At 20.2% G+C, this 25,433-nt stretch overlaps 5 protein-coding genes across 5 annotated transcripts; all 5 read left to right on the top strand. All coding sequences in view use genetic code 6, as the record gives it.

Annotated features, from left to right (window-relative positions):
• Positions 1 to 1,616: 1,616 nt before the first annotated feature.
• On the top strand, positions 1,617 to 3,422 carry TTHERM_00666180 (Trk system potassium uptake protein TrkA, amine-terminal domain protein; the record flags this gene model as incomplete). The annotated part of the gene is made up of 1 exon (XM_001019987.3): positions 1,617 to 3,422. One exon carries the CDS (start codon positions 1,617 to 1,619, stop codon positions 3,420 to 3,422), a length of 1,806 nt encoding a protein of 601 aa, XP_001019987.1.
• Positions 3,423 to 4,275: 853 nt separating this feature from the next.
• On the top strand, positions 4,276 to 6,066 carry TTHERM_00666170 (NmrA family protein; the record flags this gene model as incomplete). The annotated part of the gene is made up of 1 exon (XM_001019986.2): positions 4,276 to 6,066. The coding sequence occupies one exon, from the start codon at positions 4,276 to 4,278 to the stop codon at positions 6,064 to 6,066; it is 1,791 nt and encodes a 596-aa protein (XP_001019986.2).
• A 1,695-nt stretch (positions 6,067 to 7,761) lies between these two features.
• Positions 7,762 to 8,403, top strand: TTHERM_00666160 (hypothetical protein; the record flags this gene model as incomplete). Its single annotated transcript, XM_001019985.1, has 1 exon — positions 7,762 to 8,403. The coding sequence occupies one exon, from the start codon at positions 7,762 to 7,764 to the stop codon at positions 8,401 to 8,403; it is 642 nt and encodes a 213-aa protein (XP_001019985.1).
• Positions 8,404 to 16,568: 8,165 nt separating this feature from the next.
• TTHERM_00666130 (hypothetical protein) lies at positions 16,569 to 17,219 on the top strand (the record flags this gene model as incomplete). The annotated part of the gene is made up of 1 exon (XM_001019982.2): positions 16,569 to 17,219. The coding sequence occupies one exon, from the start codon at positions 16,569 to 16,571 to the stop codon at positions 17,217 to 17,219; it is 651 nt and encodes a 216-aa protein (XP_001019982.2).
• A 3,529-nt stretch (positions 17,220 to 20,748) lies between these two features.
• On the top strand, positions 20,749 to 21,396 carry TTHERM_00666120 (hypothetical protein; the record flags this gene model as incomplete). The annotated part of the gene is made up of 1 exon (XM_001019981.1): positions 20,749 to 21,396. The coding sequence occupies one exon, from the start codon at positions 20,749 to 20,751 to the stop codon at positions 21,394 to 21,396; it is 648 nt and encodes a 215-aa protein (XP_001019981.1).
• Between the last annotated feature and the right edge of the window lie 4,037 nt (positions 21,397 to 25,433).

Here is a 25,433-nt window from a genome sequence, read left to right as displayed (position 1 = left end):
TGATTTACATTTTCATTTTTAGAGGAAAAACATTTTTATAGAGTAAATTCTAAATAGATTATATTTATTTTTTGTAAATTTAATAATAACTTTTATTCATTACTTGATGTCTAGAGGATAAAATGACATATACATATATATACCTCATAAGTTTTTTATTTAAGATGGATTATTACATAAAATGCTATTTTAAATTTGATGGCATTTAAAGGAGATGAATTTCAAAAAAAAATTTATATAAATTCCCTCCATAAATTAGATTATATACAGTAAATATCTAATATTTAATTTAGTTATTAATTGCATTGTAATTTAAATATTTAGGATAAATTTCTACATTTACATATTATTTTTTTGCTTCAGTAAAAATTATATCATTTATTTGCTAATTAGTTTTTAGTGAATAAGTCTTTTAATTGAAATTAAATTAGTATTTATCTAATTATTTAAATAATTGTTTAATTTTTAATATTTGTAAAACATTTAAATTCTTATTCAAAAATAAATTCTTTTAACTTAAAATATAATCTATATTATTAACTAATTTATTTTATTAAAAAGCTAATCTATTACTTGAAGATTAAAAATTTTTAAACCACACATTTTAAGTAGTTTAAAATATAATATAAATAAAAAATTTTCCAATAAAAATAATTTAATAATTACATATTAAAGTTAAATTTTAGATGATTTTAAAACTTTATTTTTAAAAAATGCCTTGATTTATTTGAAAATAAACGTATTTTATTCAAAACAATCTTATACTATTTTTATCTTTCTGATCTTGCTAGAAAAAATTAATAAATTTCTAATTTTTATGTTTACTAATTTCTTAAAAAATACTAGTAAAGAAAGTAATTAATTACTTATAAATGGGAGTATTTTCTCTATTTTTAAAATAAAATTAATACAAAAAAAACATGATTTATAAATCTTGCTTTTATATCTGTTAGAAAGCTTTTTTTAAAATAATTATTTATTTATCCAAAAGTATTGCTAAACTTTCAAAATAAACAAACCATTAAAAGTCAAGAAAAATACTAAAAAAGTCTATGAATATTTTATTTATTTATTTTTCTAATTTGACGTCACTTATTTATATGGGAAAACCTAACAACTGGATACTTTATAAACTAATTACTCATTAAAAATGGGCAAAAGTTTCAATCCCTAACTTAACTTTTTGATCATGAAACCTATCTATAGAGGGGTACTAGTAAATTTTGGGTAAAATTTTTGGTTCCTTAGGTGCTAGTACAACAGGTTTTATTGTAATTATAAAAATCAATTTTATATTTTAATGAAGCTGATATGATTGCAAATAAAACTATGATAGCTCTTTTGTTTCTTTATTTGACTAATAAAATTTTATTAATTAGTTATAAAAAATTAAATTCTGGGCTTGAAACAAATTATTAATGCTATTTTTAAACAATATTTATTAAAAAATGCATAATAAGAAAATAATCGATTATTTTCCAGCTAGCTAGTATTGCCTTTAAAAGCTTGATTTAAATTATTAATTGCTATAATAATTTATCATTATTTAAAAACGAAAAAAAAAAATACTCTTAAAATAATTCAGTAATAATAAAAAAACATAATAATTACTTTAAATGGGTTGCAGTTCAAGTAAATCTTCTCCTGTAAGTTCTAGCGTTTTAGTTTTAGGTGCAACAGGTAACATAGGTAAAGCTACAGTCTTGACTCTTAAGAAACACCATGTTAATGTTACTGCTGGTGTAAGAGACCCTAATAGCAAAGAGGCTTAGGAATTAGTCAATTAAGGAGTTAAAGTTATCTAAGCAGATATGAGCTCCGAAGAAGATGCTTTAGCTGAAAAGTTAAAGGGTTTTGAATCCGTTTTCATTAACTCCCCTGGACACATTGACCGTGCTAAGATTACCATCAACGCTTCCAAAGCCGCTAAGAAGGCTGGAGTGCAATACATCCTTGTAGTCTCAGTTTTAGTTGTCGATAATGAAGTACTTTTTGGCAAGCAATTTAGAGAAATAGAGAACGAAGTGAAAAATTTAGGAGTCAGCTATGGAATTCTCCGTTTACCTATTTTCTATGAAAATATGCTTATGCAATCACAGGCTATTGCTCAATAAGGTTGCTTCTATGGCCCAGTAAATGCTGATGCTTAATTCTGCTAAGTTTCTGTTTAAGATGCTGGAAATGCCGCTGCTTCAATAGTAAGTCATTACAAAGATTATAAAAATCAAATATTCTAAATTACAAGCGATAAGAAGAGCTAAAATGAAATAGCAAGCGAGCTTTCTAAAGTAGTAGGTAAGGAAGTTAAATACGTTTAAGTTAGCTATGAAGATGCAAAGAAATCCTTCATTGATCATCACCTTCCTGAATGGTAAGCAGATGGTATTTTAGAACTCTTCAAGCTTATAGATGATAAAAATCCTAGTTAATTAGTATTAACTAATAGCTTTAAAGAAGTCACTGGAGGTAATACCACTAGCATTCATGACTGGATTGCATAGCATAAGTAAGCTTTTGGAGCAAAGGAAGAAATCAAGAAGGAAGGCATTATTGTACTTGGTGCATCAGGTAATATTGGTTCAGCAACTGTTAAAGCTCTTATAGAGAAAAAGGCACATGTAACTGCTGGTGTTAGAGATGTTTCTAAAGCTAATGCCAAAGAACTTGAAGCAGCTGGAGCAAAAGTAGTTCATGCAGATATGAGCTAAGGTTAGTCAGAACTTGCTGCAATTTTAGCTCATTATAAAGCCGTATTTTTGGTAACTCCATCAACTGAAAATCGTGCATAAATAGTTTCAAATGCTATCAAAGCAGCTAAAGAAGCTAAAGTAGAATATTTGTTAGTTGTATCTGTAGCAGTTGCAGGTAACCATGATGTTCTCTTTGGAAGACAGTTTGGAGAAATAGAATCAGAAGTTTAATAAAGTGGTTTGAACTATGGATTCCTTAGACTACCAATGTTCACAGAAAATTTCTTTGGTTCAGCAGCAACAATTAGCAGCTAAAATACCTTCTATGGTCCTATTGATGGTCACTTTAAAATGACTAGCGTTTCTTGCCACGATGCTGGTGTTGCTGCAGCAGAAATTCTCCATCACCACGATAAACATCACAATAAAACATACACAATTGTTAGCGACTTACAGTCATAAGATGAAACTGCTCACTCATTCACTAATGCCCTTGGAAGAGAAGTTAAATATGTTAACGCTACTGTAGAAGGAACTAAATAAGCCTTGGTTGCCTTCCTCCCTGAATGGCAAGTAAATGGTATTATTGAACTCTATTAACTTGCAGAGAAGTAAGATGCTTCAGTTTCTACTTTAAGTCATGATTTCAAAACTATTACAGGCAAAGATCCTACATCAAATGAAGCATGGATTAAATAACATTAAAATGCTTTTGCTGCTAAAACAGAATGATATATAATAATAATATTTATTAGCTTATTTAAATATCATGCTATTCTATGTTTTTTAAGATTTTTTAAATGTTAATATTTTTAAAAATTGTTTTAATTTTATTAAATTTATTAATTTAGTTTACTTTCATTTATCCTTTAATAAAATTGTAAACTCTTTTTTTAATCTCTACTTTACACTTATTAAAATATTCTAGAAGAATTTTAAACAAAAATAAGTAATGTAAATTTTAAATTAAATTTTAATTTGTTCTAAAACTGTTCTAATCATAATAATAGAAAGATTTAATTTACAGATTTCTTTATTGAAATTATTAAAACAATTACTTTATTTGCTATTTTAAATTATTAAATTACATTTTTTATTTTTTTCTTTAATTTTTCCTAAAATATTTGTCAGTAATATCAAAATAAACATGATATTACTTTTAAATTATTTATATTTTTAATGTTTATCCTTTTAAAAATTATTCAATAAGAATGAAGGCTTATTATTTTTCAACTTTTATGATTTAAATATCATTCTTGCTCCCTCATAGTTATTATGTATACTTATTATCCTTTCGTTTCAAACGAATAGATTTGTAGTGTTTTGTCTATTTCCACATTTTTAGATAATTTACATATTTTATTAAGCTAAAAATTATATATTTTGTAAAATTAAATGTAAAAATAGGATATTTTTTATTAAATCATTCTATTAAACTTCTATTAATTTTCTATTTACTTATACTTACAAAGTAACTAAAAAATAAAAAAGCTTTAAATTAAAAGATGTCAGAATTAAAATAGCTTATTGAATATAATTCAATTAACCTAAAAACAATAACAAAATTGAAAAAGTAAGTGAGAAAATGGGCTGTGGATCTACAAAAATTAGGAATTTTTTAAGAAATGTATTAGTGCTAGGAGCATCTGAACAATTTGGTCAAGCAACTGTATATGAACTTAAAAAGTTAAATATTTAGGTAACTGCTGGAATTTCTGACTTGAATTCTAAAATATCTCATGAATATATTAAAAATAGAATCAAAGTGACCTAAGTAGATTTAACTAGTGAAGAAGACATACTTATTGAATAAATGAAAAAGTTTGAAGCAGTCTTCTTAGCAATACCTTAACATGTAAGTTCTCTTAACTTCATATAAAGAATAGCCAAAGCTGTTTAGAGTTCTGGAGTTAGCTATCTATTAATTTCTTCTTCTTTAAATTTAAGTTAAAATACTTCTTTTGCTAACTAATTTCAATAAATTGAAGAATAAATCAAAGCAACAAATATTTCATATGGTTTTATGAAGCTTCCAATTTTTATAGAAGATATTTTATCCAACTATGATTCAATAAAAAACGATGCAACACTTTATGGTCCAATTGATGATAATATACAATTCAATATTATCACAGTTAAAGATGCTGCCTAAGCAGCTGCTTCAGTATTGAGTAATTACTCTAATTTTATAAATAAAACAATAAAAATAGCAAGTGATAAAAAAAGCTATAATGAATTAGCTTAAGAACTTTCATATAATTTAAAAAAGAATGTTAAATACTAACAAATAGGATAGTAAGAAATAAAATAATAAATAATAGATAGAGGTTTAACAAATATAGAAGCTGAAAGAGTTCTAGAATATTTTTCTATAATTAATAACAAAGATATCAAATTATCTACTTGGACCTAAGTTTATAAAAAGATCACTTTTTCTACTCCTACAACAACTAATCAATGGATAAAAACGAATATAGATCATTTTATTGTTCAGCAAGTAAAATAATCTATTCTAGTATTAGAAGCAAGTGGAAAGATTGGCTAAGCGACAGTAAAAAGCCTTTTGTCTAAAAAAGCCAATGTCACTGCAGGTTCAAGTAACCCTGAAAAAATAAAAGATTTATAAGATTTAGGCGCAAGCATTATTAAGGCTGATATGGCTTAAGATTAACTAGAATTGTCACAAATCCTAAAAGATTATAATATTTTATTTATTGCAACTCCTGAACATGTTAACTGCTCTCATTTGGCTAATAATGCTATATAGGCAGCAAAAAAAGCTAAAGTTGAATATATTTTATTAGCTTCTGTTCCATCTGTTAATCACCCAGAGACCATATTTGGAGGTTAGTTCATTCAAATAGAAAAAGAGTTAAAAAGTAGTGGCATAAACTATGGAATTTTAAGATTGCCATTGTTTACAGATATTTTTTTAAATCACACATAATCAATAGTGTCATAAAGTATGTTTTAAGGGCTATTAGGTAATAAGAAAAAATATGCTACAGTCACAGTTGAAGATGCATCAAGCGCTGCTTCTTAAATTCTCATAGACCACTAAAAGCACATTAAAAAAGAGTACAAAATTATTAGCGATTTACAATCTTAAGAAGAAATAAGCAAATCATTTAGTGTAGCCCTAGGTAGGACTATCAAATACATGTAAACAAAATACGAAGATACAAAAAAAGAGCTTTTATAATTTTTAACAGAATGGCAAGTGGATGGCATATTAGAATTATATAAATTAGCAGATTAATAAGACTCAAGCTAAACTTCTTTGACAAATCATTATTGTTGGATAACTTAAATTAATCCAACTACAAATGAATAATGGATAAAAAATAATATTTAGAAATTTAAATAATCATCTTGAAAATGATAAAGTTAAGATGATTATCAAATAATAACTAAAACCTCTACTTTAAATCTTAATAAATAAAAAGTAATTCAAACCTTTACTTTGAAAAAACTACAACCAATAAGAATGCTACCTTTTAGCTTCTTGTTTAGAAAATTTTTCATTTTTCTAAAAGTATAATCATGAAAGCAATATTTTATTATTCTTAATCTTAGCAATAAATAAATTAATTGAATTATAGTTTGATATATTTTCTAATCATAATTGAAAATAATGAAATAATTAAAAAGTATCTAACTCATTTACAAAATATTTGAAAAGCATAGCTTTAATTTTATGCGTTGATAGAATCTATTTAAAAAATAATTATAAATTTATTTTAATTTTACCATATAAAATTTACATCAATATTTATTGATTACATTTTTTGTTTAATTCTTATTAAATAAAGAAAAAAATTTTATCTTCTTTTTAATATCCTTGTGCTGTGCTTTGTGTTTTTCCCCAAAGAAATATTTTGATTATTTATTAATGGAAGATCTCAAAGGTGATTTGAAACAAAAATCATCAAATACACCTATAGATAAATTAGTAAACATAAGAGAATTTAATTAACTAATACTAAAATAAAATTTATCAGATATTTGTAATTTTATTTAAATTTTCAAATAACTTTTTAATGTAAGTTAAAAAAATGAAAAATTTAATTTATCATTTCTGTTAATTTATATTTATATTCCATGAAAATATACTCTAAAAAGCTTTTGAATTTAAAAAAATCAAATATATATTTTTTTTATAGACCATAGAAGACGGCTTTTAAAGCTAGGTATGGATCCCTTTATCATACTAAATTTTACACAATTTATTTTTAGATGAATTGAGTAGATATTATTTAATCAATATTATTTAAATAAGATTGAAATTCATGTTTAAGTATTAACATTATTAAAAAATATTTATTAAATTACTCTTTACAAGTATATCAATCAAGTAATAAAGTTAAGTATAAAAGTTTTTTTTTTAGATTAATTGATTCCTATTGATTAGGTCTTTTATTTTTTTTTTTTGAGTAAAAAATTCTTTTTTATTATTAAGATGATTCTATTATCAAAATTTAAGATTAAAAAGCATGAATAAACCTTATTGTTATAATAAACAAATGATCTTATTCAAATTTATAAATAAAATTTACTATTTCTTTAAATTGGTGAAAAAAATCTTAGTTTAATTTCACTTACACTAGTGAAAGCTTAAAATTTTTCATCTTACCACAGATTTACTGAAAGCTTAATTGATATAGAAAAATGTTTAATGGATACTTCAGAATCTCATTTATTGATGATACTATGTGAGAAAATAAAATATTAATATGGTAATAGATAAATATATTGTTTTTAAAAACGCTTAAAATAATGCTATTAAATACTAAAGAAGGGATCTATCTTATATTTTTTATTTGGATTTTATATTAAAGTTAAATTATTTTTATTGAAAATAATACAGATTAATTACCTTTAAATATTTAACTCTAAACATTTTCCTCTCACTAAAAAGTATGAAATAGCATAATTTATCTTGCATAAGTTGTAATTAATTAATTGTCAATAAAATTAACAAATACTCACCAATTATTACTTTTATCAAAAAACTACCTAATAAGTATTTACTTTTTCACCTTATCATATTGAAATTTAATAAACTTAATAAATGTCATTCAAAGATTTTAAAAGAGACTGCTTCATTAAGGATCTCACATAGATAACTTACAAAGATAAATATGTTTTAAAGTGTAATTTGAATGATGATGAAAGCTAAAAATAGCTCGAAAATTTAGATAATAATTAATATTACCAACAAAACCTGTTATCATAATCACAAAATGATTATATGTCCTTTCTCTTTAACTAATCATTATAAGAAGAAGAAGAACACATATAAAATAATAGATTATTAGAGAAATTTGAATAGATTTCTAAAAATAATATATGCAAGAACATAACAAAAGCTTTTTTTGCATATCTTCTAGACAAGATAAATGATTTACTAACAGATTTTATAATGAAAGGAGCTTCTCAAAGCAATGCTCGGAAACTAGCTAAAAATTTTTCTTAATCCTTCAATCATAATAACAAAGACCTTCAAAAATTAATACATCATCCTAAGTATGGAAAAGCCTTAGAATTTTATCTTACTTTCGAAGCTCAAAGTTGGTTAAAAAACAGCAAAGTATAACAAAAAGAAGATCATCTTATCTATATTAACTTTTTAAAATTATGTTGCTGTAAGAATAACTATTCAAATTATTTAGTTTCATATAAAAAAAGCAAAAAAGATTTCTATAGTAGTTGAGTGAGATCAAAGATTTTATGAATATTATTAATTTAGATAAAAAACTAAAATATTTTCAAATAACTACATCAAAATGCTTTATTATTATTAAATAAAAGTAAGACTGTCTAAATTTAAATTTATATCTTATTATTTATTGTTAACTTTATATTATTCAAAGTATAGAATCAACCTCGAAAAATATAAATTTGTGTGATGTTAGTTATTTCCTTTAATTCTAATTTTCTATTGACAGTAATTAAATATAACTAATAAATATAGACTTGCTTGCTTTTATTAAATTTTTGCATTCAATTAAATTGATATATTATTAGTGTTTTACTGATAGAATAACTAAAATCAAAAGTATATTTGAAATGGTCAAGCAAACATAAGAAGTAAAAATTAGGTTACAGAAATAAAATTTAAATGATTTTAATACAAATTTTAAAATAATAAGTTAACAATAGATAGAATTCAAGTAATTCTAAAATTCTATAAATCATAATATTTTGGGTTCTTATGTATGAAATCAATAAGAATATTTTTTATATTTAGTTTTTTGGTTATTATTTATTAGGTCTCATTTTAAGATAGACCATGTGTTTATTCTCAAAAAATGCAATAACTTTGCAAATTTAATTGGTGAAGAAGTTTTTAAAAAAAGTGTTTTTAAAATTTTCATTAATTGCATCACAGAGCTTAAAAATGCCTATTTCAATGACAAATTAATATTTTCTTGCTTTATATTTAAAAATTTTGTGATAATATATATATATATTGATTGATAGAGTTTATTTTTTCATAATAAAATTACTCTGAACTCGCTAAAGAACCAAATACTTTTCAGTAGTTAAATATAGAATAGAAACTTAAAGAATATAAAAATTTTATCTTAAATGACTACTATCTGATATTTAGCTTATGATTAAATCCTTTTTGTTTTCACAAAAATATTTTATGAAAACTGCTTCTTTTTAAAAGTAAATAAGTAAAAGAGTTTATTCAATATAATTATTTAAAAATACAAAAAAATTAGCCTAATATACTTTATTTTTAGATTAATCAGAAAAATCTAATGAAACTTAATAACTAAAAAAAATAAGAAATTTTTTTTTTTTTTACATTACTAATATGTATGGCTATATAACGAAAATGGACTTATTAATTTTACATAGCTTTAAAAACAATCTTAATAATAGTAATAGTCTTTCGCTAGTTCAAAAATATTAGCTTTATGATGTTATTTACTTTTTATTAGTTTCTTAATTAATTGTAATTTAAGCACTTATTTTCTTCTGCATAATACTCATTGTGATTCTATTTTGATAATAATATTCAATATTATTTTGTTAATTGATTTAATTATTTGAATTTTTTAGATAATTAAGGTTTTTTATTTTCATTACTCTATTTAGAATTAATAAAATAAGTATTTACAACAATTCATTTAAATACACATTTTTAAATTCAATATTTTAAATATATTTTACAACTTTAAGTTATTTCCAAAAATTAATTTATGTTTAAAAATTATTTTTATTCTTTTTATCATATTTGAAGCAAAGTAAGTTATTTATTTATGCTTTAATAAAAAATAAGAAAAAAGTACTATAAAAAAAATAATTATATCTTATTTACCCTCTATTACCACTTCAAAATACTGAATACGAACGACTTATTAAAATTTTAATTTTGTAAGCATGGTGGAATTTTAAACAGTGATGTACTAAAATTACTTGTTTATAGATAAGAGCATAGCACACATTTAAAAAATATTTTTAAAAAATAATTGTTATAACGAAACTACTTAACAAACTAACTTGTGGATAAAAAAGATTTAATTACTATGAGTTTTTCTTTATTAGTTTTTTGAATTTCAATTAAATAGAAAAACTATCAAAACTCTTAGAGTTATTATTTCATTTCTCTGTTTTAAGGATAAAAACCTTATTTCATTAAAAAATTTTAAAAATGGACTAAAAAACAGATCATTTTAAATAAGAGTTTTAAATCGCTCTATTAAATTCCATAACAGACATACTGTAAATTGTAAGAGCATAAATTAATTTTATTTATATGAAAATATTAAGTCTATTTTTTTAGTATCTTTAAACTGAATTTGCTTTTATTATTTACTTTATAATACAAAAAAAATGTATTTATTTTCTGATTAAGATCTAGTATTAATTATTTTCCATAAATCATAAATCAACATCAAATATCATAAATTTACTTTTATAATTAATATTTATATGAGAAAGACAAATATTTGTTAATGCTTGATGGTATTAAGGACGGACTCCATTTTTTAATGATGTAAAAATGTGTTAATTATTAATTTTATTTAATACCTTAAAAATATAAACAAGAAAAAAATTTTTTAGTTTATCTATAATTTATTTAAGTTATTAACTTGGATTTTAAAAAAAATAATATAATAATTGATTATTGCTTAAATATTTTGATAGCTAAATAATTAAAAATTTAGTGGGGATACACTTGTTAAGCTAATAAATTAGAACTTCACTAATATTTCAATAAAAAGGAAAAAGACATTATCCCACTTTTATTTTGACTATTAGTCCTAATAGATAAGAAATGCGAAACCCTTTATTCTTAAAATAAATTATGAAACTTGGTAAATTTTTTTAAATCAATTATTTTGGACGATCTATGTAATCTTTAAATAATATTACATATTTTTAGAAAACGCTTACAAAAGAAAAAGTAAGTGTTAATTAAACTCATTTGATTCTTTAAAAAACTAAATTATCCCCTTATCTATTGAAAGATTTATTACAAAAGGAAAAAATATTAGTTTCTGTTTGATTTTTATCTTTAATTAATTCATACATTTATTTATTTTTATATTTTTTGAGGAAGTTGAAATATTTTTATGTAAGTTTCGATAATATAAAAATAAAAAATATTTTTTGAATGAAATATTTATTTTATCTTTTTAATTTAAATTAATTATAAATAAGGAAAAATCGTTTTTAAACAAATGAGAAGTTTAAAATGACATTTTTTCATTTAAAAAATGCTATAAATTGCTGATGACTTTTAAAGAGAAAGAAATTTATTTCTGATTTAAAATCACAATATGAGTCAGATTCATCTCATTTCAATAAGTCTGAATTTTAAGACGAAGAATATTTATAAAATAATAATTTACTATCAAAATTTGAAGATATTTCCAAAAATAATATTTGTAAAAATGTCATTAAAGCCTTTTTTGCCTATCTTCTTGACAAAAATAATGATTTACTAATAGAATTTGTATTTAAAGGATCTTCTCAAAATAATGCTCGTAAACAAGCTAAAAATTTTATTAAATCTTACAATTTTAATAACAGTTACCTTCATAAACTAATTTAGCATCCTAGATATGGAAAAGCCTTTGAATTTTTTCTTACTTTTGAAGCAGAGTCTTGGCTGAAAAAGAGTAAAGTTAAATAAAAAGAAGATCATTAGATTTATATCAATTTTTTAAAATTATGTTGCTGCGATACTGATTATTCAAATCATTTAATAGCATATAAAAAAGGTAAAAAGACAGTATTTAATAAGAAATAATGAATAAAAATCTAATCTTAAATATATACTTTCAAATCAAATATGAAATAATTAAGAAATACTTATTAGTAATATATTTTTTGTATGATTATTTTAGAAGCTATTATACTTATTATTTATTGAAAATTAAAGGAGTTAATAAATTTCTTCAGTTTTATATTCACACCAGAAAAACAAAGACTTGAACAACTCTGATCAATAGATAAGAGATATTTATTGCTAGAAAAAAATAATTAGCTCAAAATTCCACTCAACTTATAACAATAATAATACTAAAAGGCAAAAAATATTTTGTTGTTGAATTAAGCAATAAATTTTTCAAATATATTTAATTAAACTCTTATTAAGATATTTTATTATTTTTGATAGATTTAATTTTATTCTACAACAGTACACTAATCTTCTCGGTTTTAAAGGCTAAAATTATGAAAGTAAAAACAATATATTAATTTGCGATACAAAAATTAATAATACATATTTTAATGACATATTAATATATTTTGTTAGTTATTAATTAAAAAGTATATGTTTAAATTAATTTATAGTTACTCTAAAATTTTTTGAATATATTATTTCCTCTTACACAGTTTTTTTATTAAGGTTTAAAATAATTAGTTATCAAATAAAACCCTTTTATTATCTTTCACCATATCCTTAAGAAAAGATATTTATATTTTTACTTTTAAATATTTAAAAATTTAATAAAAATATGTATTTTACTTTATATATATGATATTCTTGTATGGTAGATTTATTTTTTTATATGTTAAAGAAGCCATTTTTTTATTATTTATAAATAATTTTTTGCGAATATTTTAAAATATGGAACAGCTATATTTAAATATGTGATTGATGTATATATATTAATTTTATTAAAAAATACTTAAAGTGTACTTAATTGATACATTTATCTAATAGTGAGATAAGTATCACTATGCAATCCTAAGATTTTAAAAAAAATTTAAATATAAACAATGTTAGACAGACGATACTTGTTTATATGAATTTAATTATCCTTTTCATTTAAGTATAAAAAATAGACAGGAAAATGTTTAGATTAGTTTATATGATTAATAAATTTCTGTATCAACATACCAACAAGATTCTTTCTATTTTGTTTTAAGTAACTTAGAATGTGAAAGAAGAAGTATATTAATAAAATTGTAATTTATTATAAAATATAATACTTATTTACTTTATCCAATAACAAATTATTAATAGATATTGCATTATAAGGAATTTCTCAAAAAATTGCTTGTAAACAAGCAAAATAATTTACTTAATCTTATATCTTTAAAAGCACTAACCTTTATAGATTAATTTAGAATTCTAAATATGGTAAAGTTTTTGAATTTCGCCTTCCTATTGAAGCTAAAAATTGTGTAAAAAAAAAATATTGACATTTTAAATAGTGTTGATACAATAATTAATATTCCAAGCATCTAATTAACATACAAAAAATCTAAAATATTTTGTTTGGCGATAAAAAGTGTAAAAAATTATCATACTAATTCATGAAACCTTTCTAGATTACTTGATGGAAATTTAGTTAGTTAGTTAGTACTTGTATATTTATTGTTTGTCTATTTTTAAGTTGTTTGATTAAAATAAATCAGTTTTACAAAAAATAAATTTGTGGATTTCTTTAAGGGTTTTTGTTTACATCAAAAAATAAAGTATTGGGTTACAAACAATTAATTTTTGAATTTAACAAAAAGTTAACAAAATACAATCTATTTCACAAAAAAAGAAGAAACATTGATATACTTAATTTAATTTAAATATTGTAAGACAAAAACTATAAAAATGTTTCTGTATTAAATATGAAATTTTACCTTAATGAAATACAATTTAAAAAGACAAAATATTAAAGAAGTTGGCATTATTTTTAAAGTTAATTATATTATTGAATTTATTTTGTCAATTCTCTTTGCAAATTCTAATTTTTATTATTCTTAAATATTTTAATATTCTCATGAATATTGAAGAAATATATACCAATTTTAATGGTTAAAATATATCGAATTCTATAAAAGTGATGAAAAATAATTATCAAAAATTGCATCATAATATTTAAATACGTATTTTTTATGAGATATTTAAATTGTTTGTAAATTATTAAACAAAGAATATATTTTTGATTTATTTATTGTTGGATTACTGAAAAATTATTGGTAAAGGGATTATTTTACCTACTTTTTTTAAATAAGTTTGAAAAAATAAATTTAAAAATAAAAATCTTCAAATTTTAGCCTCTAATTTTTAATTGGGGCATCATAATATTCTTTAAATTTAATTATTTGTATTAGTTTTCTTTAAAATAAACATTCAATATTTATTTGACTTTTTTTTTTAAGTTTTGTGTAAATTTCTATTATTAATATATATGGCTTTTGATTTTTAGGACATTCTAAATAATAATTAGGCTGATTTTAAAAATTTCATAACTTATGCTTTTATAGACGGAGATTTATTGAAATAAATTCAACAAAAATTTAAATTATCTGTATTGAAATAATAGCTAAAAAAATAATTTCTAATGAGTTTTTGAAATTAAAAATTAGAAACAGTAGGCTTTTAATAATCTACATATTATTTAAATTGATTTAGTCTTATAATTTGTGAGGTTTTAATCATTATAAACAAATTTTTTAAGGGAGGATATCATTCCTTCTTTATTTATTAATTAACTTTAACTCTGCTTTTATCTAGTAATTCAAGCTTTTCTTCTTTATATTCAGAAATAATAATTTTAAAATTGCTCATTTAAATTTGATCTCTCTAAAAAAAACTCAATATAATATCAAATTTTAAGAATATGCTACAATATTAGAAAAAATCTGGAGTTAAATATTTATAAATGAACTTAAGCTAAATAATAATTATGTTAATAATCAAAAATATTCATAAATAATTAAGTATTTCTTAATCAAATAGTAAAATTAAACAAATAAATAAATAAAGATATTTTCTTGTATATTTATTCAAAATATTGTTATTTAAATAATAAATAAATACATTTAAACTGAAAAAAACATGTAATTAATTAACACAATAAACTAACAAGTAAACAAATAATAAACATATCCAAATAACTTTAAATTATAATCAAATAAGCTTAAATCGAAAGTAATGGACAAAAAATTCTAGCCTCTTTTATTTCAATTACAAAAAAAAAAATGTTTTACAAAAGCTAAAATAAAATCAAAATAAAATTTTAAGCTTTATCAATTAAAAAATTCTTATATTCGAATACATGAATGCATATTTTTTTACATTTTAAAGAAGGATAGACACCTTTACCTTAAAATATATTTAATATGTTTGATTTATTTGATAAATTTAAATATTTTTTCATAAATTTTAATTTATTAATTTTTGTTTTTCATATTTTGTTCAGATTAAGTAAATGAATAATAGTAATAAAAATGTAATAAGTATCATAAATGGAAATTTTAAAATAATCGTTGAATTGAATTCGAGCTCTTTACTTAAAGACTATAAAATAGAATAAAAATAAATATTCTGATATAATTGAATAAATATATAAAGCATACATTAATTGGTGGGTAACTTATTTTAATTAATATAGACTAAATAAAGGCTATTAATAAAAATACAATTTTTAGAATGTATTTATTTACACAACAATAATAATATTTTCATTAAACTTACTATTCAAATTACTTTTCAAAATTAATAATTATGTATTGACTGTAAATATTGCATAACATATATGCAAATATTTAGAGTGGGTGAATCAATCAAAAAGTTATAATTACTCTATCAAAATTTTTGGGTTAGCTCGTTCAAGTAAAGATTTTTAAATATTTATAATATTATAAATAGAAAAGTTATTTTTCTAAAATTATTCGATTGATAAAAAGTAAAGAAGATCAAAGTAAAATTATAATTGTTAAAATTTAACCATTAAAGCAATTATATTCCCAGTATTTTCAATATTTTACAGAGAGATTACACTTTCATAAGTAGACTTTTTTAGATTGAAAGAAAATAAAAGAGTCATGATTTTATTTATCAATTGGCTGGAAAGATTGCATAATATATATGTAAAGTTATAGTGGGTGAATCAATCAAAAATTTATAATTCTTCTATCAAAATTTTTTGGGCTAGCTCGTTGAAGTAAAGATTTTTAAATATTTATAATATTATAAATAGAAAAGTTGTTTTTCTATAATTATTCGATCGATAAAAAATAAAGAAGATCAAAGTAAAGTTATAATTGTTAAAATTTAACCATTAAAGCAATTTTATTCCCAGTATTCTCAATATTTTACAGCGAGATTACACTTTCATGTGGTAGACTTTTTTAGATAGAAAGAAAATAAAAGAGTCATGATTTTAAAACTAAACAAACAAAAACTAATTTTAACAAAAAAAATCAACTCTTTTTATTTTTTAAATATATTCTTCTAACAATTTTATATTTTTGCGATTAATATAAATTATTAAGAAGTAATATAAAAGGAAAATAATAAATAAAATTTATAAAGCAAATTAATACCAAAATATTATAAAAATCTGTGGCTTAATTAGTAAATTACCAAAATTTATTATCATTTATTTAATAATATACCTAAGAGAAATGAAATAAGATACACAGTTTTAGCACTAAAATACTAAAAGAGATTTGTTAATTAATAATGTTTCAGGTATTCTTTTTGAAAAAGGATCTAATTCTAGCTGTAAATTGAATGAAAGACATGGAGATATTTACATAAATTCACATAATCAACAAAAATCTTATTTAAAATCACAATATGAGTCAGACTCATCTGTTTTAAATAACTCAGAATTCTAAGATGAAGAATATTATTAAAATAATGATTTACTATAAAAATTTGAAGATATTTCTAAAAATAACATATGTAAAAATATCATAAAAGCTTTTTTTGCAAATCTGCTTGATAAGAATAATGATTTACTGACAGATTTTGTATTTAAAGGAACTTCAGAAAATAATGCTCGCAAGCAAACTAAAAAGTTTACATAATCATACAACTTTAATAACAATAACCTTCATAAATTAATTTAGCATCCTAGATATGGAAAAGCTTTTGAATTTTATCTTACATTTGAAGCAGAGTATTGGCTGGAAAAGAGTAAAGTTAAATAAAAAGAAGATCACCAGATTTACATTAATTTTTTAAAATTATGTTGCTGCAATACTGATTATTCTAATCGTTTAATAGCATATAAAAAAGGTAAAAAGACTTTATTTAATAATAGATAATGAACAAAAATCTTACCCTAAGTAATTTAAATGTGCTTCAAAATCATATATGTATGAAGTAATTGATTTTACTTGATTATCAGAAATGTAGACTGTAATTTAAAATTTAATAGGATTATTTTAAAAGTTATTTTATTTATATTAATCAATTTACTCTTAAAGAATTTAATCAATTTTTTTAAGATTTCGTGTTTGTATCAGAAAATAAAAGATATGAATTACTCAAAATATATCTTTGAATCAAGTAATATCTTTCAATATCAGTAATCAATTATTAAAAGTGATTTTGTTGGGTTTTTATTAATTTCTAAGAAAATAAAAAGAATAATTGATTGAAGAGTGATTAAAAATATATATGTTAACATTACTAAAAGTTAAAAAGTACAGGATTAATATATTAAATTAAAATTTTTTCAACGTATAAATTATAAATTTTAGATAACTTCGAAATACTTACTTCTTTTCACATATTAAATTGCTAATTATTCTCATTTTTTTATTTTATAAAAATTTAAACTTTTTTATATTTAAAACAAAATCTTCCTTTTCACACATTTTACTTTATTGAATATTTACTCAAATAATGTAAATTTTAATGGTTGAAAAAGTGATTAATTAATCACTTTAGTTAAAAAAAATATGATGTTTATTTGCATCACCTAATTTAAATTCTAGTTTTTTAATGGTAAACCATTATATTTTGTTATTTATTAATTAAAGAGTATTTACTTGATTTAATATTTGGTTACTTTAAATGTTGTGGTTTATAAGTAGTTCTATTAACCCAAATTTTTTCTAAATGTATTAAAAAATAAGCACAAAAAAACTTATTGATTATCTCTTACCTTCTATTTTCCTATGGAGGTATTTTAGAATTTTAATTCATATTTTGATAAAAGTAGTGAATTTCCTTTTTTAAATATATTTATTAAAGATTTAAATTTACATATTTACATTGATTATTCTTTTATTATTAATTTATTTGGATGGTGTTAGAGTTAATAAATAACTATATTTTTCATAATTTTACTAGTAATTTAATGCGACTTAAAGACTTAGTCTTTCAAGAGATAGTTATTTAAATAAATTCAATAAATATAAAAATTATTAAGTATAAATAGCTTTATCTTTACAAATAATATTTGAAATGATTATTGAAATTTTAGGTAAAAAATAAATGATATTTATTCATTGATTGTTTTCGATTTATCTAATTTTGATTTTATAAACAGAATTTTCTAATTTTTGTGATTTTAAATACATTTTTCAATACTAAAATATCATTCTATTTTTATTTTGTTAATTTTTTCAAATTTTATTATTAATTTGATAATTCAAGTTTTCAGTTGATATTTTTAAATATCAAACAATAAAAATTTCTGGTTCTATCTAATTATATTACATATATTTAATGTAATAATTATATGTTTAATATTACCATATATGCTGTAATTAAGGTGTATAATGAAATCTACTTTAACCAAGTATTTAAGCATCCTAATTAAAAAAAAATTCAGCCTTCTATTCAAATTTTTCTTTTCTTTTGAATATTGAATTAATTAAAAATACATTGACCATTAAATTAAAAAAAATATTTTTCTAAAATAAATATTTAAACATTATATATTTATATCTGATAAATTTAAAAGATAAATTGAAGTTAAACATAATTTAATATCTAATTGATAAACACAATTAAAAAAATTACAACATATTATTTTTTTTGGAATTTTTTTTTACTACGTTGAATATTTTTATTTGCTAAATCTTTATAAACCTAAAACCTCTTTTTAAATATTTATAAAGAATGAAATTAAAAATTATTTGACAATCAAAAATATCTTCAAAATTGATTTTAATTGCTTTTAAATCAATTAAGTTTTTTCATTCAATAAAATTGAAAATCATCAAAAAACTTACCAATATTCCCTCCTTTAACAAACTCAAAAATATTTGAAACTCATTCTTTCTCTTCTAAAATATTTTTCTAACAATTAATAATAAATTTAAAGAGTTATCCATTCAAGATTATGATTCAAAAGTAATAACTTTAGAAACTATATAGAACATTAATATTAATAAGTTAACTATTTTTCAATCTATACTAAGACACGTTCTTTGCAAGATAAATATTTAATTTTATTAATTAAATAATAGGTTCAATTTATTTTAAGAAACTGGAATTTATAAATTGTTACTATTGTAATTATTGCAAATATGACATCTTGTTAATGATCTAATGTTAATAATTATATAACTATCAAAATAGAAAATGGCTTAATAATACATAAATTGTATATAAATGATCTCAAAAGATTATATTCAAACATAATTGCCATATTTAATTTACTTACTTCATTGTTGGACAGAAAAGCTTAGCTAAATTAATTTCAAGAATAAAAAAGAGTGATTTTTAATTTTGTTATTGTGAGGAAGAAAATTAACTTATCAATTTCAAAATTTATTCATATGAGAAAAGCAGCTTTAAATAGAGTAAAAATTGATATTAAATTTTATATTTATTTAACGATTCAAGCAAATTTAAAGAATGATATCAACTTATTTTTATTTATGAATAATAGAAATAGTATGATTTTGCTTGTTTTATCTAACTTTAAATAAGTTCAAGCTCACAAATTAAAGACTAAAAAATTGTAAAATAATAAATTGACTTTCAGTTTTTTTAATCATATACCAATGTTTCAAATTGTTTTTTGAGTTAATATGAGTATCTTTTTTTAAATATTAGATTTTACATCTTATTCATTAAGTTTTCATATTATAAAATGGATATTATTAAAGATAATAAAATATAGAATTAAAAAAAATAATTTTTGAGAAATATTTATTTAGTTTTGATATTTATAAGTATGTTTATTGACTGTGTTCTTTTAAATTTATGAGTTTTTGTTTGAAATAGTAAAAAGAGGATTACTTTTTAATAATTAAAAACAAAAATAATTTATTACCCTGTTTCCTCAATAAAAAAAACTTAAATTAATTTGAGATTACACTATTAAAATTTAAAAAACTTTTAAAATGCAAATAGTTAAAAATAATATTGGTGGTTAATTTATCAGGATATGTAGTACTTATTTATTTAATACACTTTATTATTTTTTTTCTATCTTTTCAAATATTATTTATATCTTAAAGCCAATAGCAAACTTACAAATTACTTTTGAAAGAAAAAAATATATTTGGATTGATAATAATATTTTTTTATAACATTTTAAAATCATTTAAAATAATATTATTGAATACTAAACAAGTGATTTTATTTTTTTTAATTGGGTTTTATATTAAAGTCAAAGTATTTTTTTCAAAAAAGTACAAATTAATTACCTTTAAATATTTAACTCCAAAATCATTCCTCTCATGAAATAGTATAATTTATAATGTATAAGTTGTAATTAATTAATTGTCAATAAAATTATCAAAATACTAACCAAACCATTACTTTTATCAAAAAACTACCTAAAAGGTATTTTCTTTAAAGCTTTTGCAGATTGAAATATAATAAACTTAATAAATGTCATTCTAAGATTTTAAAAGAGATTATTTGTTTAAGGATCTCACAGAGATAACTTACAGAGATAAATACGCTTTAAAGTGTAATTTAAGTGAAGATAAAAGCTAAAAATAGCTAGAAGATTTAGATAATAATTAATATTACCAACAAAACCTGCTATCATAATCACAAAATGAGTCTAACTCACATCTCTTTAACTAATCATAGTAATAAGAAGAAGAAGAAGAACACATATAAAATAATAAATTATTAGAGAAATTTGAATAGATTTCTAAAAATAATATATGCAAGAACATAACTAAAGCTTTTTTTGCTTATCTTCTAGACAAGAAAAATGATTTACTTACAGACTTTATAATGAAAGGAGCTTCTCAAAGCAATGCTCGTAAACTAGCTAAAAATTTTTCTTTATCCTTCAATCATAACAACAAAGACCTACAAAAATTAATACATCATCCTAAATATGGAAAGGCGTTAGAATTTTATCTTACTTTCGAAGCATAAAACTGGTTAAAAAATAGTAAAGTATAATAAATGGAAGAGCATCTTATCTATATTAGCTTTTTAAAATTATGTTGCTGTAAGACTAACTATTCTAATTACTTAGTTTCATATAAAAAAAGCAAAAAATATTTCTAAAGTAGTTGATAATCAAATATTTTATGAATATAACTAATTTAAATAAAAATTAAAATCTATCTTTTCAAATAACAGCATCAAAATAATTTATTATTATTAAATTAAACTAAGATTGTAAAAATTTAAATTTATATCATATTATTTATTGTTAACCTTATATTATTGAAAGTATTGAATCAACCCTCGAAAAATATAAATTTGTGTGATATTATTTCCTTTAATTCTAATTTGCTATTGAAAGTAATTGAATATAACTAATAAATATAGATTTGATTGCTTTTATTAAAAATTTGCATCAAATTAAATAGAAATATTATGAGTGGCTTACTGATAGAATGATTCTTATCAAAATTATATTCGATTTGATAAAGCATAAGAACTAATAAATAGGTTACTGAAATAAAATTTAAATGATTTTAATACAAATTTAAAAAGATAAGTTAAGTATAGATAGAATTCAAAGAATTCTAAATTCTTTTTTTAGTAATAAATAATATTTTGGTTTCCTATGTAAGAAATCAATTTTACTCTTTATTATATTTAGTTTTTGTCCTTAGTATTTTTTAGACCTCATTTTACTAGACCATATTTTTATTCTCAAAAATATGCAATAATTTTCCAAATTTAATTGGCGAAGAAATTATTTAAAAAAGTATATTTAAATTTTCAATAATTGCATCACAAAACTTAAAAAATACCTATTTAAATGACAAATTAAAATTCTCTTGCTTTTTATTTTATAATTTTGTGGTAATATATAGTGATTAACAGCTTTTATTTTTTCATTAAATCTAAGCTGAACTCGCTTAAGTAGCTAATACCTTTCAGCAGTTAACTATCATCTGTAAAGTTAAAAAATTTTATAATTTTATCTTAAATACCAAATTATGTGATATTTATTTAGCTAATGATTAAGTTTTTTTTGTTCTACAAAAACATTTTTATGAAAAATACTTCTTTTTTAAAGTAAATAAGCAAAAGAGATTATTCAATATTATTTAAAAAATACAAAAATTAGCCTAATATACTTTATCTTTAGTCAGAAAAGCTAATGAAACTCAGGAATTTATAAAAAATAAGAAATTTATTTATTTTTTTTACATAACTAATATGCATCATAATTTAACTAAATTGGACTTATTAGTCTATCATAGCTTTAAAAGCAATCTTAATAAAAATACTAGTCTTTTACTATTTAAAACATGAAATCATTATGATCTTATTTACTTTTTATTAGTATCTTAATTAATTGTAATATTAGCACTTATTTTCTTCTGCATAATACTAATTGTAAATATATTTGATAAGATCATTCAATATTACTATATTAACTAATTTAATGATTAAAGTTTTTTAGATAATTAAGATTTTTTATTTTCAATACTTTTTTTTATTATTAATATAAAAAAATGTTTTCCAAGTTACAAAATTCATTGAAATAAACATTATAAAATTTTATTTTATTCAATTTTATAATACATTTTGCAACTTTGAATTATTTCCAACAGTTTATTCATATTTAAAAATAATTTTTATTCTATTTATCAGATTTCAAACAAAAGTAAATTTTTTATTAAAACTTAAACAAAAAATTAAGAAAAAAGTACAATAAAAAAAATAATTATTTTCTCTTTACCCCTCTATTACCACTTCAAAATATTGAATAAAAATTAAAGAGGGTGCAAAATATGTTAAAAAAAAAAAATTTTTTTTAAACGAAAATAGCACATTTACATTTTTGATTTTAATCTTAATTAGAAATTCTCTTAACTTAGAATTCTCTTATTCAAGAGCACTGACGGTATGTGATATACTAAAATTAGCTGTTGTTTGTAGATAAAAGCTTAGTACAGATTTAAAAAATATTTTTTTCAAAATAATTGCTATAATGAAATTACTTATTAAATTGTGGATGAAAGAGATTTAATTACTATGAATTTTTGTTATTTAGTTTTTTTGAATTTCAATTAAATTGTAAAACTATAAAAATCCTTTGAGTTATTATTTCATTAACAATTTTTTAAAAATGGACTAAAAAACAGATACTTTTAAATAAGAGTTTTAAATTGCTTTATTAAATTCCATAGCAGACATACTGTAAATATTAAGAATAAAAGTTAATTTTATTTAAATGAAAATATAAAATCTATTTTTTTTTAGTATCTTGAAGCTTAATTTGCTTTTATTTTTTACTTTATATCACAAAAAAATTTATTTTTCTTATTAAGATGTTTAATATAATTATTTTGCATAAATCATAAAATTATCTATGCCAAATATCATAAATTAACTTTTATAATTAATATTTATTTATATGTGAAAGATAAATACTTCTTAATATTTGATGGTATTGGAGCCTCCATTATTTTATCATGTAAAAATAAGTAAATTATAAATTTTTTTTAATACCTTAAAAATATACGCGAGCAATAAATTTTTTGATTTGTCTATCTATAATTTAATTCATTAACTTGGATTTTTAGAAAAATAATATTGATTATTGCTTGAATATTTTGATAGTTAGTTAATTAGATATTTAGTGGGGATACAGTTGTTAGGCTAATAAATTAGAACTTCAATTTTATTTCAATAAAAAGGCAAAAGACATATTCCCACTTTTATTTTGATAATAGATCCTAAAAAATATGAAAAACGAAAAAATTACAAAAATAAATTATGAGGCTTAGTAAATTTTGAAAAAATCAATTATTTTGGATGATCTATGTAATCTTTAAATTATATTACAGTTTTTAGAAAAAGCTTACATAAGAAAAAGTAAGTTAATTTGATGAATTTGATACTTTAATAAAACTAATTTTCCCCTTATCCCTTACCAATTGATAGGTTTTTTATAAAAGGAAAAAATATTAGTATTTGATTGATATTTACTTTTATTAATTAATATGTATTTTTATTTATTTATTTTTTGAAGGAGTTGAAATATTTTTATGAAGGCTTTGATAATATTATAAAAATTTTTTTATAAGAAATATTTATTCTATCTTTTTAATTCAAATTAAATTATAAATAAGGAAAAATCATTTTAAACAAATGAGAAATTTAATATGACTCTTTTATTATTAAAAAAATGCTACAAATTGCTTTTGGCTTTTAAAGAAAAACAAATTTATTTTAAATAATTCGAGAGAAGAAAAATAATTAGTATTATTCAATAAAGTAAATTAATATCAAAAATCTCTTCAATGACTTAGTTTATTTAAATAATATATAATTAATAATTCTTAATTTCTTTGTTTAACAAGAGATTAAAGTAAAATAAGTACACTAAAATAATCTATATATTTGTGAAAAATGTCAAAAAGTGACAATATAAGCAAAGAATACCTTGCTTTAAAAGGTTAAATTTTACTTATAATATAAATATCAATCAGTATGATTTTATCACATTTATATTTAACAATTCAGAATTTTATCATAACAGCATGTTTAATAGAAAAATATTTTTAAAGCTTTTTTGTTCATTTATTTGAAGAATATTTTAGTTTAATATTTGTAAAAATGCAAAAAAAAATTGCTAATATATTTAATAAAAAAGTCTTAATAAATTAATTAGCATCATAAAATATGGAAAAGCTTTAGAATTTAACCTTACATTTTAGTTGTTTACAAATGAATAACATTCAATTAAGAATGTCTTCATATTGTTGTATATATTTATTTAATTATTTAGTAATAATAATTATTATTATTTATCATCAAAAAATGAAAAAATTGTATTTATAGAACTCTATATTAATTGTAATTTTTCTTGGCTCTTGTATTTAATTTAGTTTGTATTTGCAAATAATCATATGGTCCCTTTTGAAGTTATTTGATTATTATCAATTAATTTACAAAAAATAAATTAGCGGATTACATTAAAAATTTGTATTTATCAGAAAAAAAGTGCTATTTTCAAGTTTTTTATCTTTTACTCACGTATTTGATTTACTAACAAGTAAGGTTAATTAATTAATTATGTGTAATATATTCCAGAAATAAAAGAAGTATTGAGTAAATATAGTTAATTACCTTTGTAAAAAAGA

This window comes from Tetrahymena thermophila (assembly GCF_000189635.1).
Source record: "Tetrahymena thermophila SB210 genomic scaffold scf_8254579, whole genome shotgun sequence".
In the NCBI taxonomy this organism is placed as follows: Eukaryota; Ciliophora; class Oligohymenophorea; order Hymenostomatida; family Tetrahymenidae; genus Tetrahymena; species Tetrahymena thermophila.
This window is presented reverse-complemented; position numbering and strand designations above follow the sequence as displayed.